This window comes from Oncorhynchus gorbuscha, linkage group LG22 (genome assembly GCF_021184085.1).
Source record: "Oncorhynchus gorbuscha isolate QuinsamMale2020 ecotype Even-year linkage group LG22, OgorEven_v1.0, whole genome shotgun sequence".
Taxonomy (NCBI): Eukaryota; Metazoa; Chordata; class Actinopteri; order Salmoniformes; family Salmonidae; genus Oncorhynchus; species Oncorhynchus gorbuscha.
Window position 1 is genome coordinate 18,150,373 of NC_060194.1, and position 16,900 is coordinate 18,167,272.

Sequence of the window (16,900 nt, forward strand, 5' to 3'; positions counted from 1 at the left end):
TACAGTCATGTGTGCATACATTCTACGTATGGGTGGTCCCGGGGATCGAACCCACTACCCTGGCGTTACAAGTGCCATGCTCTACCAACTGAGCTACAGAAGGACCATGGTATTGGAGGCTATTTTGTAAATGACATCGCCAAAGTCGAGGATCGGTAGGATGGTCAGTTTTACAAGGGTATGTTTGGCAGCATGAGTGAAGGATGCTTTGTGGCGAAATAGGAAGACAATTCTAGATTTAACTTTGGGTTGGAGATGTTTGATGTGAGCCTGGAAGGAGAGTTTACAGTCTAACCAGACACCTAGGTATTTGTAGTTGTCCTCAGAACCGTCAAGAGTAGTGATGCTAGTCGAGCGGGCGGGTGCGGGCAGCGAACGGTTGAAAAGCATGCATTTAGTTTTACTAGCGTTTAAGAGCAGTTGGAGGCCACGGAAAAAGTGTTGTATGGTTTGTTAACACAGTGATTGTTTAAGCCATACGGGTCTGTGAAGAGGAAGGGCTGAGTCTTGCTTCTCAATGCAATAGAATCCTACTCCAATGTGTTCTGCCTACAACAAAATCTCTTGCATATTTCATTTTGTTATGTTGCATTAAAAGTGGTTAATATTTTGTTGTTTTAATCAACAGTAAATGGAAACGTTGATGGTGATAACTAACAGGGGAAAATCCAGACAGTTGAGTGAAGTTCAATCTCGTGGTTATCTCCTTGGGCTGATATTTCTTCTGCGCAGCAGTCCTGGTGCTACCGCACTGATGCAGTTTAGAGGGAACATTGATCATCAGTCACCACCAGTCTCAGCTCACCTAACGCAAACTACTGCTTATCACTGAGGACTGGTCAAGTCCATTAAGGAGACAAGTGCCCAGTAACCAATGGTATTATTTTAGGCCCAGCTCTGTTGACATGATGTAATGATGACTGGAGACAAGAGGTTACGTCCCAAATAGCAACCTATTGCCTATGTATTGCGCTACTTTTGATCAGAGCACTATGGGCCCTGGTCAAAAGTGGTGCACTATATAGGGAGGTAATGCACCATTTGGACCGCATCCCAGAGTATCTCTCCATGACATGATTTACGACTTCACACAGGCTCACAACAAATTAAGACCTAATCCTTGGTCTTTGGGTGAGGGCTTTCGATTATTCTGTTTGGGTGTGATGTACTCGCCCTTTCGGCTGCAGGGGCCGAGGCTGTTGGGTCTGTTTACTAGATGGCCATCTATGTCTTTCCAATTTTCACTTTTCTATTTCTACCCTGAATGCTTGTTGTGGACAGACCTGAGGTTTCCTCCTTGAGATAGTGTTTTGGTGGAGGGTGTAGTCCTGTCACAGGTCTACATACTTGGCTGTTACGCTGTTGGGTGCAGTCTGTTGGGTTTTGTGTAGGGCTGTCAAACAATGAACATAATTAAGATGCAAATAACATGACTAGCTAGCTAAAGAATGTTGTTAGTTATCAAACCAGAAAACGGCCTGCGACATGCGCATGAATCTGCAGCAGAACCCCCCCCCCAGTAATATTGGGCACAACTTTACATGATTTGGGCTCTAGTCACACGGTCATTGACTGTCAACTGTGTTCCGTGTTGTGTTCTGCACTTAAAAGGGTCCGTGTGGAGAAACACGTTCGCTTAAAAGGATGAAGAAATGGAGACCTGATGAACGGCGGCAAAAAAATGAAAGCGATCATAATGTCACGTGTTTAACGCGTTAACTTAGACAGCCCTAGTTTTGTGACGTAATATAAATTGTGTTTTTGTGACATGAGATAAATGGGCTTAATTCAGAGTGAGAGTGTCGTGCAGTATGATGTATTGGGCTGTGAGTGTAACATCTTAATAGAGGTCGACCGATTATGATTTTTCAACGCCGATACCAATTATTGGAGGACCAAAAAAAGCCGATACTGATTAATCGGACGGTTTTTATTCATTTATTTATTTGTAATAATGACAATTACAACAACTGAATGAACACTTATTTGAACTTAATATAATACATCAATATAATCAATTTAGCCTCAAATAAATAATGAAATATGTTCAATTTGGTTTAAATAATGTAAAAACAAAGTGTTGGAGAAGAAAGTAAAAGTGCAATATGTGCCATGTAATAAAAAGCTAACATTTAAGTTCCTTGCTCAGAACATGAGAACATATGAAAGTCTCCATGAGTCTCCAATATTGCCAGGTAAGAAGTTTTAGGTTGTAGTTATTATAGGAATTATAGGACTATTTCTCTCTATACCATTTGTATTTCATATACCTTTTGACTATTGGATGTTCTTATAGGCACTTTAGTATTGCCAGTGTAACAGTATAGCTTCCGTCCCCCTCCTCGCCCTACCTGGGCTCGAACCAGGAACACATCGACAACAGCCACCCTCGAAGCATCGTTACCCATCGCTCCACAAAAGCCGTGGCCCTTGCAGAGCAAGGGGAACAACTACTCCAAGTTTCAGAGCGAGTGATGTCACCGATTGAAACGCTATTAGCGCGCACCCTGCTAACTAGCTAGCCATTTCACATCAGTTATACCAGCCTAATCTCGGGAGTTGATAGGCTTGAATTCATAAACAGCTCAATGCTTGAATCATTGTGAAGAGCTGCTGGCAAAACGCACGAAAGTGCTGTTTGAATGAATGCGTTTGAACCTTCTGCTGCCTACCATCGCTCAGTCAGACTGCTCTATCAAATCATAGACTTAATTATAACATAATAACACACAGAAATACAAGTCTTTGGTCATTAATATGGTTGAATCCGGAGACTATCATTTCGAAAACAAAACGTTTATTCTTTCAGTAAAATACGGAACCGTTCCGCATTTTATCTAACGGGTGGCATCCCTAAGTCTAAATATTGCTGTTACATTGTACAACCTTCAATGTTATGCCATAATTATGTACAATTCTGGCATATTAATTAGTCTTTGTTAGGAATAAATCATCACCCGTTTGGCGAAGTAGGCTGTGATTCGATGAGAAATGAACAGGCACCACTTCGATTATATGCAACGCAGGACATGCTAGAAAAACTAGTAATATCATCAACCATGTGTAGTTAACTAGTGATTATGTGAAGATTGATTGTTTTTAAAAATAAATTTAATGCTAGCTAGCAACTTGTAACCGGAAGGTTGCAAAAATGAATCCCTGAGCTGACAAGTTAAAAATCTGTCATTCTGCCCTTGAACAAGGCAGTTAACCCACCGTTCCTAGGCCTTCATTGAAAATAAGAATGTGTTCTTAACTGAATCGCCTAGTTAAATTTCCGATTGTTATGATAACATTCCGATTAATCGGTTGACCTCTACATCTTAACTTTGCTTACTCAGACTTCAGCTGAAGATCATGGGGAGAGTTGTTACTGTATCTCGGAGGGATCAGGGAAGGGAAAAGTCCATTCACCTGATGAGAGGTAGTTGTCTGAACATTGTGACTGATGATCATTGTTCTTGGTTGGGATATAGTTGATCCCACTTGTCATTCTTAGGGTGGATTTACATTCGATCTTACTAGACTTATTTTACTATCTCTCTTCAACCTCAGATTTGCAACTTTTCTGTTTACACTAGCCTTGGATGTGGTGTAGCCCAAGCCACATTCCTGCTTCATGTGTGAGTGCAGCTATTAGCATACCGTAAATACTAGGGCCGTGACTATCAGTATTGCGATACTCATTAGTAACGTGGCAAGGAAACAAAACATGAAGCGTAGTTAACTTCTTTAGTAAAACAGTCCTAATGTTGGAAACAAACATCCGTTTGTTGTCTTCCAGAGTCACATTTATTTATTTTCCAAATTATAGCACACACAATTTTACATACAGTAGGTTTTTAAAGGACCAAAGATTTAGGTTTCCTTCATGTTTTAATTTTTGCCTATGAAAAATGATTGTGATACTGCTATCTTCACAGCCCTAGTAAATACCATGGAATATAGACAAACAAATAAGGATAGCAATTCAAACTATACAGGAGCTTCTCATCTAAACCATATTGCATATAGTGTTGCACACTTGATTAATGCAATGATTCACAAATGTGTGGATATTTTAAAAGCCTTTCATTTTCAATTTGGCTAACAGAGCAACAATGGTGTCTACTGGTATTAAGGTAATTATTGCATGGTGTGGGAGAGCCGTTGTCTTTGTACTATCACTCAGGGGGGGTGTAGGTGGTATCGACGTCTACCTCCGGTGGCAGTGTCGGAGACATCTCTTAGAGAGATTTGTGTCTAGATCCGTCTCTTTAAACTACACAGGTGTCTCAACTGGACCTAGTTTGTGTTGTCAACAGGGGGGGAAAGTAGATTAGGTATGGGCCTAATCAAATAATTACATATATAATCTCTATTAATTCAATAGGATCTAGTCAAAGATTTGTCATTAACTTTTATAATGTGTTTTATTGTGGCATGAACACAACCAGTCGTGATGTTTTCATCTGATTTGTCAATCACTTCAAAGGGCTCCTGTACTAGGCTACCCGTGTACTAGGCTACCCGTGTACTAGGCTACCCGTGTACTAGGCTACCCGTGTACTAGGCTACCCGTGCACGTTCATCCACTCACAACATATTACCAGCCTCCAATCAGTGGTGAAAGGGTAGACATATGTTACACCAAACAGCAAAAAGTGTAATCACATTTTGGCGATTGTCTTTAGGCCAGAAGTGATGTGTCCACTGCTGTCTATGCACGCATCTCGGTGTCAGCCACTCATCTCTGCCTTGGCAAAATGGCAGTGTTCTCGTCGAACTACATCGCATTTTGGAGCGTAGGCTATACATTTACATTTACATTTAAGTCATTTAGCAGACGCTCTTATCCAGAGCGACTTATACCACCTGTTTAGGTCCATTCGCAAATGTTTCATGCCTCTGACATGCGGTACTGATTCATAGCGGTGACATTTTGTTTTCATTATTGTGCTGGGCTCATGTTTTACCGGTACGGCGTACCGCCACTATTTATTTTGCCGGGACACCTCACTTTCACCCCTGGTCGGCGAAGCAGTGTAGTGTAAGGATGCCCTTATTTGTATGGGTACCCACTTAATCAGCCAGCTAGATCAATGCTGCTACTCAACATGATTGTTTCCCAACTTCAAACAACAGTTCACTTTCTCCACATCACTGTGCTTGACAGTAGCTCAACAGCCCTCATGGAGAGACTATGTAGGTCTATACTGGCCCCTATACCTATTAGGTCCTGCTGTGTCGGAGCAGCTCTAATGGTCCTGGGAATGGGCTGATTTCCATTAGGCTACGAGGGAGGGAGGAGAATACTGCTAAATTCTAGAAGACCGAGCTTCCTTCCGGTAAGATATCGTCAGCGGAAGACCAACATGAATGCTGTTGGGATATCCCATCATTCTGACACTGTAGGGTGTGCAATAAAAAAAACACATGTTTTGAACAATGGGTAAAATTGCGTGTTAATTTGTGTTAGCTAGTCGTGTAAGAAACCAATAGTCCATACCTCATGTCTCCATCATAATCCGTTCGAAACTTCTTGGATTTTTTACCCTTGTAGGATGGTCAGAATTAGGGCGACTAAATGTAAATCAATGGCGGCAAGAGAAAAAGTGGTCAAAAATCAGGAATATATATCGTCAGCGAGGCTGGATGCTGTGAGAATTGAGGCTACCTGACAGGCTGACCGTTGAACTTGTCATCTTTCTTGTCAAATCAGGAGGACATAATACAATACAAAGGTAAGATGGATTTCGATTTTGAGATATGACATGTAGAATTGCTTTCTTCAGGTATTTATATGCCTTGTAATAGGTCCTTATTGTAGATCTGACAGGTTGACATTTCACTCTGACAGGTGGACAAGTCAGGGCAAGTACAGGCAGCTTTGGTGAAGTAGCCTATACAGAACAATCAATTCCACACACCACTTGTCTTGGTTACTGTCAGAAACCTGCCCCTGTGTCTGACATTGAGAAAATCAGAAGTAAGCAGCAAGCACTCTGTCAGGAGGAGTGGCATTGATTGTGAGGTGATCCACAATATAATAGTTTGAGCTTTATTTGAAAGAAATGCAGCAGGCCTTGCCCTCCTCTAGACTAGGACTGTATCCCAAATGGTACCCTATTCCCTAAATAGTGCACTACTTTTGTCCAGAGTCCTATAGGCCCTGTTCACTACAAAGGGAATTGGGTGCCATTTGCGACACAGCCAGACTAGGTCTCAGCAAATATGCCTGGAATCAGGCTGGAATCAGGCAACAGTGTGGGCTGCAACTCAGCTTGTTGAGCCAGTAATGTCTCATAGTGGATGGACAGTTTTTTTTTTTTTTTTTTTTTCCTTTTGCTATCTATATAGATGTCATGCCCGCATCTCTGATTCAGAGGGGTTGGGTTAAATGCTGAAGACACATTTTCAGTTGAATACATTCAGTTATACAACTGACTAGGTATCCCCTTTTTCATAGTCTATTCCTCTGAGCCAATATAAGCCTCCCTCTCTCTGTTTTGCACTTTCCAATGGTGTGTCATCATGGTGTGTCAAAAAAATGTTGTTAAACAGAGAGCCTTGATTATTTCAAATGTGCAGACCCTGTGCTGTTTTTCATGACCGCCACTACCTTCACAGAGTCTCATGTGAGCGATGAGTGTTGAACACAGCCTGGTGCTGTCGAGTTTTGCCTCTGACTACAAGGAGAGGAGAATAGGCTTTGTTAGACTTTTGTTCAAACCTACAGTCATGGGATCAAAGTAATGTACTGCTGTTGCATATGACCCTAATCACCTCCACACACGGTATCTTATAGGAGTGACTGGTCTCAGTGACCTGGAGAAGGAAAGACAGTCCAGTCATCATCACAGTGATATGACTGACACATTTATGGGGGATCTAAGGACAACACACACAACCATGCAGGAGCTTTTACAAGGTGAATTTCCTCGTTATTCTACCATGTGTACCACCACCCTGAGACACAATATATTTCCTGTGTTGCCTGTATAGTACAGAGCCGGTAGTAGTATAGAGCCGGATCCTGCTCTAGTTACTCTCGTGCATGTTTCCCCTATATACATTAAGCAGAGGTGCACTGCTTCCTAGTGGATGACCTGCTCATGGCATGGCAGATACTGTAGCTCATGTGCCACAAAGGCCTGTGAAGGTCTGTGATTTGATACTCCCCACAATGGCTCTCTGGTTCCTGTGGTGATTTACACATCCCTCTCCACCCTACCATAAAGGCTGAAATATATGTGGGAACAACTGTCTTGTCATATGGTATGTCCTGTCCTGCAACATTTACCTCCCACCATTGATATAAACTCAGCAAAAAAAAAAGAGTTTTCAGAACCCTGTCTCTCAAAGATAATTTGTAAAAATCCAAATAACTTCACAGATCTTCATAGGAAAGGGTTTAAACACTGTTTCCCATGCTTGTTCAATGAACCATAAACAATTAATGAACATGCACTAGTGGAACGGTCGTTAAGACACTAACAGCTTACAGACGGTAGGCAATTAAAGTCACAGCTATGGAAACTTGGGACACTAAAAAGGCCTTTCTACTGACTCTGAAAGACACCAAAAGAAAGATGCCCAGGGTCCCTGCTCATCTGCGTGAACGTGTCTTAGGCATGCTGCAAGGAGGCATGAGGACTGCAGATGTGGCCAGGGCAATAAATTGCAATGTCCATACTGTGAGACGCCTAAGACAGCGCTACAGTGAGACAGGACAGACAGCTCATCATCCCCGCAGTGGCATACCACGTATAACAACACCTGCAACACAGGATCGATACATCTGAACATCACACCTGCGGGACAGGTACAGGATGGCGACAAACACTGGCTGAGTTACACCAGGAACGCACAATCCCTCCATCAGTGCTCAGACTGTCCGCAATAGGCTGAGAGAGGCTGGACTGAGGGCTTGTAGGCCTGTTGTAAGGCAAGTCCTCACCAGACATTACCGGCAACAACGTTGCCTATGGGCACAAACCCACTGTCGCTGGACCAGACAGGACTGGAAAAAAGTGCTCTTCACTGACAGGTCGTAGTTTTGTCTCACCAGGCGTGATGGTCAGATTTGCGTTTATCGTCAAAGGAATGAGCGTTAAAACCGAGGCCTGTACTCTGGAGGTGGAGGGTCTGTCATGGTCTGAGGCGGTGTGTCACAGTATCATCGGACATAGATTGCCTGCAATGACAACAATCTCAACGCTGTGCGTTACAGGGAAGACATCCTCCTCCCTCCTGACATGACCCTCAAGCATGACAATGCCACCAGCCATACTGCTCGTTCTGTGCGGGATTTCCTGCAAGACAGGAACGTCAGTGTTCTGCCATTGTCAGCGAAGAGCCTGGATCTCAATCCCATTGAGCACGTCTGGGACCTGTTAGATTGGAGGGTAAGGGCTAGGGCCATTCCCCCAGAAATGTCCGGGAACTTGCAGGTGCCATGGTGAAAGAGTGGGGTAGCATCTTACAGCAAGAACTGGAAAATCTGGTGCAATCTATGAGGAGGAGATGCACTGCAGTACTTAATGCAGCTGGTGGCCACACCAGATACTGACTGTTACTTTTGATTTTGACCCCTCCCTTTGTTCAGGGACACATTATTTAATTTCTGTTAGTCACATGTCTGTGGAACTTGTTCAGTTTATGTCTCAGTTGTTGAATCTTGTTATGTTCACAAACATATGTTAAGTTTGCTGAAAATATACAGAGTTGATAGTGAGAGGACGTTTCTTTTTTTGCTGAGTTTATTGCTTTCTGACTACTGACCTGACTACTTTCCACAGTAGCAGAAAGGGCTAAACCTGCAACCTCTGGTTGAGTTGGAAGTTGGAGCTGTCGCTTTTGACCCGCTGCTCTGTAATTCCTCAGACACAGTTACTGCGACTGACTTTTGACCCGCTGCTCTGTAATTCCTCAGACACAGTTACTGCGACTGACTTTTGACCCGCTGCTCTGTAATTCCTCAGACACAGTTACTGCGACTGACTTTTGACCCGCTGCTCTGTAATTCCTCAGACACAGTTACTGCGACTGACTTTTGACCCGCTGCTCTGTAATTCCTCAGACACAGTTACTGCGACTGACTTTTGACCCGCTGCTCTGTAATTCCTCAGACACAGTTACTGCGACTGACTTTTGACCCGCTGCTCTGTAATTCCTCAGACACAGTTACTGCGACTGACTTTTGACCCGCTGCTCTGTAATTCCTCAGACACAGTTACTGCGACTGACTTTTGACCTAATAATCAAACAGAAGATCTGAGTGTGATAGTTTCATGGCACTAGGACCTTTTTCTTTTTTTACTGTAATAATACTGACATCTGTCACAAATGCACTATTCTGAAGACACTAGTCACGTCCTAACCAACAAAATGTAAATAGCTGGTGAGCGCAAGACGACCAGTGTAATTCCATGTCTAGGCCTATACAGTATATTACAATTTCATTTTTTGTTATTATAGTGTTTCTCTCTCTCCTCATAGATAATCCCACAGAACACAAATCTCGTAAATTGTTCCTGTGACTGTATGTGTCCACTGATAGCACTTTAGTGTGTGTATGTGTGTGTGCTACCCAAGAGGAAATGCCTGCGTTAGGGTTTCAAGAGAGAGGCGAGGTTAAGGTGAAGGGAGAACCAGCCACCTCTTCCCTCCATTCTACTGGCCAATATACAGTCACTTGATAATGATAGATGACCTCTGATCGCAGGTTTGCTACCAATGGGACTCTCAACTGCAATATTCTCAGCTTTTCTGAAACATTGCTCACGGACAAGATACCCCCCATGGCTGTCCAACTGTCTCATCAACAACAACTGGTGTGCTGACTCGAGCGCGGTGGAAGTATCAACTCATTGATCACAGTCTTGGAATACCTAATGGACAAATGCCGACCCTTCTACCTCCCGAGGGAGTTTTCAGCTGTGATCGTCATTGTTATTTTTCTTATACTAAGGTGGTATATATCAAACAATCTGGCACTTGTGCTGACATTACTTCCAGAGGCAGTTTGGAACTTGGTAGTGAGTGTTGCAACCGAGAACAGACGATTTCTACGTGCTACGTGCGTCAGCACACGGCGGCCCCGTTCTGTGAGCTTGTCTCGTTTGCCACTTCGGGGCTGAACCGTTATTTCTCCTAGACATTTCCACTTCACAATAACGCACTTACAATTGATTGGAGCAGCTTAAGCAGGGCATAAATTTGACGAACTGACTTGTTGGAAAGGTGGCATCCTATGATGTTGCAACATTGAAAGTCACTGAGCTCTTCAGTAAGGCTGTCAGAAACGGGTGTGTCTGAAATAGCCAAATCCACTCATTTGAAGGCGTGTCTACATACATTTGGTGATGTACTATATCTACCTCTATCACTCCAGTATCCCTGCATATAGTAAATATGGTACTGGAACTGACCCTGTATATAGTATGCTTGCTTACTTGATCATGTTCATCTTGTTTTTGTCCTATCTTGTTATTGTTAGTACTACATTGATATTGATTACTGCATTGCTGGCTTTAGAGCTTGCAAGAAAGGCCTTTCACTATGCATGTGACATTAAAACTATATAGGGATTAGGGTGCCATTTGGGGCGTATTCCCTCACGACTCTCCCATGAGCTGTCATAAGGTGACATGACCACAATGCTCCACCTCACATGAGATAGGCCCTCTACATTGGTTTATATTTACATACTGTACTAAGATACGCCATAACACCATGAACTATAAGCCTATCGCCATACAGACAAATGACAATAAGGCTTGAAGGAGCTTTCTAAATAACCCATGTTTTATTTTATTATTAAACAATTTTATTCATGATCCTCTGTGTGTTTTCCGTGGCACCAAAAACAAGAGTTCCCCCTTCAATTGGCACTCTGAGTCTGTTGGTTGGAAACCAGACTGTCCACCAGACTGACAAGTTCAGTCAAACCAGGAAATGACTTCTCCTGTGAGGAATTACAACAAACTTTTGCTTTTATTTTCCACTGTGTGGGATCTCTCACTCTCAAGGCAGGCTGAAATATGCTGCTAGTCAAACTCTTGTTTGTCTACTGCAGACCCTAAAAAGGAGAGCAACATCCTGATAATGTGTCATTGAAGGGGGAACTTTATCTGGGAAATGAATTGTTGTCTTCGGTTATGACAAGGAAATCAAATCTGATTGTACAATATAATGCAGACTCATGCCTGGCTATTTGGGATTGAGATCATGGTATTACAGTCAAATAGCATCCCTATGCATTGGAACTGCTCCGGGGTGAGGTTTCCCCTATGTAGTAAAGATCTAGGATCAGCTTCTCCTCCCCCAATCCCAACCTTCACCAGTTGGCGTTTTCCATGTAACTTACCCAGGATCAGTGTTTACAGGCATCTTCACCCTACACCCATTCAAACCATACTTGTCCAGTTTCTTTACTTCATTGATAGCAATACTACTCCACCACTACTTTGACATAGTTCCTTTCATCATTGAACTGATCTAATCTGTATTTGAGTACATCCCAATTACCCTGCTCAGTGCCTATAGAATTGAGTTACTCTCTCTGTCTCAATATGAGCCCAGGATTGCTCTCTGAACAGTCAAGCTTGTGTATGAGGCGTGACTGTTGCGCGTTCCAAGGGGCACCCGATTCCCTATATAGTGCACTACTTTAAAAGCGGTGCGCTATGTAGTGAATAGGGTGCCATTTGGGATGCTGCCGGCCTGCAGAAGCTCTGTCTGTGCAACTGCATGTCTGTCATATTCGACTCCCTGCCTCAGCAATCTCAAAGTGGCTTGGTGCTGCTGTTCTCACGCTGTCAGCCTTAGACAGCAATACTGCAGCATTGACTCTGAATGCACAGAATCAGCACTTCCTTTACATTTGGTGCTTTTAAACCACACCGTCGTCATCATTTTCATCTTCTCCTTCCTCATCATTCCTAGACAGCCACAGATATCAAAGCTCTATAATAAGAGGATTTAATGTTGAGGGATTGTTCTGGAGAAGAAGTGGGATTGCTGTTTTGTATCGGTTCTGTGTGTGTGGACTGTTGATAGAACTGCAGATGCCAGGGAGTCCTCATTGTTTGGAGTGTTCTGTGTACTGTAACAGTGTCTGGTTTGTCTTGAACAGATATAGGGAGTGTACAGGGAGATGACTATAGAGCTTGGATAGCTGCATAAAACACTACTTAACAAAAGGGATGTGCTGCGTGTATGTGTTAGTGTATTCATAGAATACCAGCATCATACAACAGACACTACAGTATCCTGTCAAACGTGTCAGTTGGGTCACTGTCTATTGGTTTACTGAAAGTCTGTAATCATTTCACACACGTTTTTGACTAATTACGAATGAGACATGACATGTTGCATCTACCCAACTGTATCTCTGATCAGACAGGAATATGAACTGATCAATGTTATTCTCTTTCATTCCAGGTTCATTATCCAGACGTGGAGAGGGTGGAATGGCTCAACAAGGTACTGAACATCTTCACTGCAGTATACTGACCAGACCTGGATTCAAATTCTATTGGAGATCTTTCAAATACTTTGAGTGTTTGCTCTAGCCTGCCTAACAGATGGGTGGGTTTTGCAGTTTTGGGACTATCCTATTGGTCTTTCAACCCAGGCAATCAAGAACAGATGAACAGATGATAAAGTATTTAAAATAATATTTGAACCCAGGTCTGATACCAACTTCCCCTGCTACAGCACTTCCCCTGCTGCAGTACGTCCCCTGCTGCAGGCGTGCTGGGAGGCAGGCAGGGCTGAGAGGCGGGCAGGCAGGGCTGAGAGGCGGGCAGGCAGGGCTGAGAGGCGGGGAGGCAGGGCTGAGAGGCGGGCAGGCAGGGCTGAGAGGCGGGCAGGCAGGGCTGAGAGGCGGGGAGGCTGGCAAGCACTTAGGGCTGGGAAGTGGACAGGCAGGCAGGGCTGGGAGGCGAGCGGGCTGGGGAGCGGACAGGCAGGCAGGGCTGGGAGGCGAGCGGGCTGGGGAGCGGACAGGCAGGCAGGGCTGGGAGGCGAGCGGGCAGGGGAGAGGACAGGCAGGCAGGGCTGGGAGGCGGGAGCGGCCAGGCAGGCAGGGCTGGGAGGCGGGCGGGCTGTGGAGCGGGCATGGCTGTGGAGCGGGAATGGCTGGGGAGCGGGCGGGCTGGGGAGCGGGCGGGCTGGGGAGCGGCCAGGCAGGCAGGCAGGGCTGGGAGGCGGGCGGGCTGGGGAGCGGGCATGGCGGGCGGGTGGGGGAGCGGCCAGGCAGGCAGGCAGGGCTGGGAGGCGGGCGGGCTGGGGAGCGGGCATGGCGGGCGGGTTGGGGAGCGGCCAGGCAGGCAGGCAGGCAGGGCTGGGAGGTGGGCATGGCGGGCGGGCATGGCGGGCGGGCGGGCAGGCAGGCAGGCAGGCAGGCAGGCAGGGCTGGGAGGTGGGCTGGGGAGTGGGCGGGCAGGCAGGCTAGGGATCAGGTGGGCTAGGGACTAGGCAGGCAGGGCTGGGCTGGGGGGGCTGGGGAGCGGACGGGCAGGGCTGGGAGGCAGGCAGGCTGGGGAGCAGGCAGGCAAGCAGGGCTGGGGAGCGGGCAGGCAGGCAGGCAGGCAGGGCTGGGAGGCAGGCGGGCTAGGGACTAGGCGGGCTAGGGACTAGGCAGGCAGGGCTGGGGGGCGGGCAGGCTGGGGGGGACGGGCGGGCTGGGAGGCTGGCAGGCAGCAGCCTGATATAAATCGTCCCGTATCTGGAGCTCTGCTAACCCAGCTCCAGTACCAGCCTCCTTGGAGACCCTTCTCACTTCCAGAACTCACTGGAGAGGGAGGTGTTACTGTGACAAACAGACGTCTAGGGATTTAGTCCATGTTTCTAAGATGCAGTAGATAATAAAAAGAGCAACATTTTGTTTTCTTGACCTCTATTGGTTATTCAACAGTGTTAGAAGCTGTTTTTTTTTATGGTAGACTCAAAATGTGGTAAGGAACATCACCCAAACAAAGACGAGCCAATAAACTGTAGCAGGGCCACACCCAAACAAAGAAAATGCAGCAGTTGAGATAATGGTAGGCAATTATGAGGCCATTTCCTACCTGTTAGCTATGACGCAGTAATGCTTCTAATCTTCCTTTTGAGGATTAAAGTAGTTATCTTCAATTGAACAGTTTAATATTTAGTCCTATTAAATAAAACCATACAGAGAACAGGGCCGTTACCTGTGTGGTGTGTCGGACAGACATTGAGCTTTGAGAATATGACCCGTCTAACCCTGAGTCTTCCTTGTTGTCTCCCTCCCCAGACAGTGAAACAGATGTGGCCGTACATCTGTCAGTTTGTTGACAAGCTGTTCAGAGAGACCATCGAGCCGGCTGTGAAGGGGGCTAACGCTCACCTCAGCTCCTTCTGCTTCACCAAGATCGACATGGGGGACAAGGTGAGACTGAGGCATTTAGATACATGTATGTTTGTGATGAGTTCTGGGGTCAATGTTACTGTTGGTTAGGTTCCCACTGTAATGTCAAGCCGTATGGAAAGCGTTCTATATCCTGTTATATATCCTGTTTGGTCTGTGTAATATAGTTAATAGGTGTTTACAGTCATTAGCCATATATCAACAATGTCCAGTTATGTTTCCCGCATGTACATTTTCATATTTGTTTTCATATTTGTTAACCTTGACGTGTGGTTGGACCAGCGCATTTAGAAGGTTTTCCCTTGTTTGAGCACACAGAGGCACTTGTCAACCAGTGGGTCCTGCTTTGTCATCCCATCTCTCTTTCTCTCTATCGCGCTCTCTCTCTCTCTCTCTCGCGCTCTCTCTCTCTGCAGCCACTAAGGGTGAACGGGGTCAAAGTGTACACTGAGAATGTGGACAAACGACAGATTATCATGGACCTGGAGATTAGGTATAGTCACATGCACTGTGGTTCAATTTGAAGAGGTTTCTGATTTGATGTAATTGTGCATCATAACACTGGTTTTGTTTATCTTTTCAGCTTTATTGGAAATACAGAGATTGATGTTGACATCAAGAAATACTACTGCAGAGCTGGTATAAAAAGTATACAGGTAGTCGTGATTTTAATATCATACACATGAATACACTACATACTATTCTGAAATGTGACTTTCTCCCGCTGTTGAAGAGTTGATATACCAAACCTGAGTTTGGAGACTAACCATTAGCCACCACCATATTTGGCTATGCATTATGTAAACTGCAGTTTTTCTCTCTACACAATATGTTGACACATATAGATAAGGATGAAAGGTGATTATACAATATTGGCAGAGGTTGCCCTTGCAAACCACCAGCATATTTGCTGTTCCGAGATCAGAGAGAGACGGTTATATTCAGAGTAGCCTACAGTAAAGATTGCAAACCCGTTGTCTATGGCTAGATTAAAGACTGTCATCTCAGGTGGTCTATGCGTCCACTCTGATAGGCTGTTTAGGTATCAGTCCAGATTTCAGACTGTTTTGTTGGCTCCTAATAGGTTGCTGGCTTTTCACTGTAATCATTTGTGAACGTGAGAATAAGTCCACATAGAGTATGGTTATCGAAAATGTCCTCTTAAATTAGAGTGATCACTTATTTAAATATAAAGGTCAAATATTTCCATTGCATGTTAATGGATTACTTTGTGTTTAATTGCAACCACATTTGGAGCTCTGGACAGTGTGGCAACATTTCTGAGAAGAGTCATTTCAGTCCTGATGGATAACTAATGGAATCAGTGTAAAGCTGGTCAGACTTTTCCTTGAAAAGGAAGTGATATTTTCACAACAAGGCCCATTACCTATACAGACAGGGATAGTGAAGCTGTGGATAATAAGAATTGTTTATCATACCACTGTTACATATGTTGTAAGACTGATACCCCATGCTCTGCTTCTGAAAAGCCACTGATTTGGCCTGTTTTCTGCAGCTTCAAGGTGTCTTGAGGGTCGTCATGGAGCCCTTGCTCGGAGACATGCCATTGATCGGAGCCCTAGCTGTCTTTTTCCTGAAGAAGCCTGTAAGTACTGGCAGCCATTTTGACTAATTCTACAACTCTTGTAGTGGTTTTAAACCTCTGAGGACGGCGTGGTCTGCAGACAACTGGATGTGAAGGACATTTTGTTGAGCTCCGGTTTCAGTAAGCCCAAGTCTAATTATAATTGGTCTGCATCCCAAATGAATACCAATTCCCTATATGGTGCACACCTTTTGATGGGCTCTGGTCAAAGTAGTGCACTATTTAGGGAAGAGGGTGCCATTTGGTACGCAGTCTTAGTCCATCCCCTGCTCCTTGACTACTGTCTTCATGTGTGTCAGCATCTGTTATAGATTGAGGGTTTGATAGGGGATCCCTGAGGGGAATGAGACATGCCATCAAAAGGACAAGAAGGGCACTGGAACTACTTCCTTTTGGATTTATTTTCTTCAGTCATCACTACTGAAGTGATAATAGGTACAATAGCTTGGATATATTTCCTAGCTAGTCAATAATACTCTGGCCTTATTTTCACCAGACTCAGTTTCAGGTGACGTTGATTACCAGTAGCCACTCGCCATTTGTCTCTGTGGTCGATACATGCTCTAATTTTAGTGGTGTGACGTTATGGGACTGAATTAGCATTGCTGTGTTTATCCGTAAGATGTGGGTCTTATCGCCTCGGTGTCGGGGTGGGGAGAGCAAATGAGCTTTATTTGGAGTCTCCTCTGTGCTGTTATGCAGTCGAGGCGGCGTCTCTCACATTGGGTAGGATTTCTGCTTACTCCTCATATTGATTTACCTCTACGACGAACTATGCTGCTTATCGCCTGTTATTACTCACTAAAGGTCTATGGTAAATCAGCTGGACATCCAATCTATAGCATCTCATACAACAACCCTCCCCTCTTGGCCGAAGACATATTAACCCCTAAAGCAACTAAAATCAGTGAGTGTTG

General features: G+C 44.8%; 1 protein-coding gene across 2 annotated transcripts in view; it reads left to right on the forward strand.

The window, feature by feature from the left end:
* LOC124009592 (extended synaptotagmin-2-like) overlaps positions 1-16,900 on the forward strand; it is a 54,832-nt gene that overhangs the window by 2,525 nt on the left and 35,407 nt on the right. For both annotated transcript variants that reach the window (XM_046321528.1, XM_046321529.1), the window contains exons 3-7: positions 12,427-12,468; positions 14,264-14,398; positions 14,794-14,870; positions 14,961-15,033; positions 15,894-15,983. In XM_046321528.1, the coding sequence (XP_046177484.1) occupies positions 12,427-12,468; positions 14,264-14,398; positions 14,794-14,870; positions 14,961-15,033; positions 15,894-15,983 (417 nt within the window). The remainder of the gene's footprint in view (positions 1-12,426; positions 12,469-14,263; positions 14,399-14,793; positions 14,871-14,960; positions 15,034-15,893; positions 15,984-16,900) is intronic.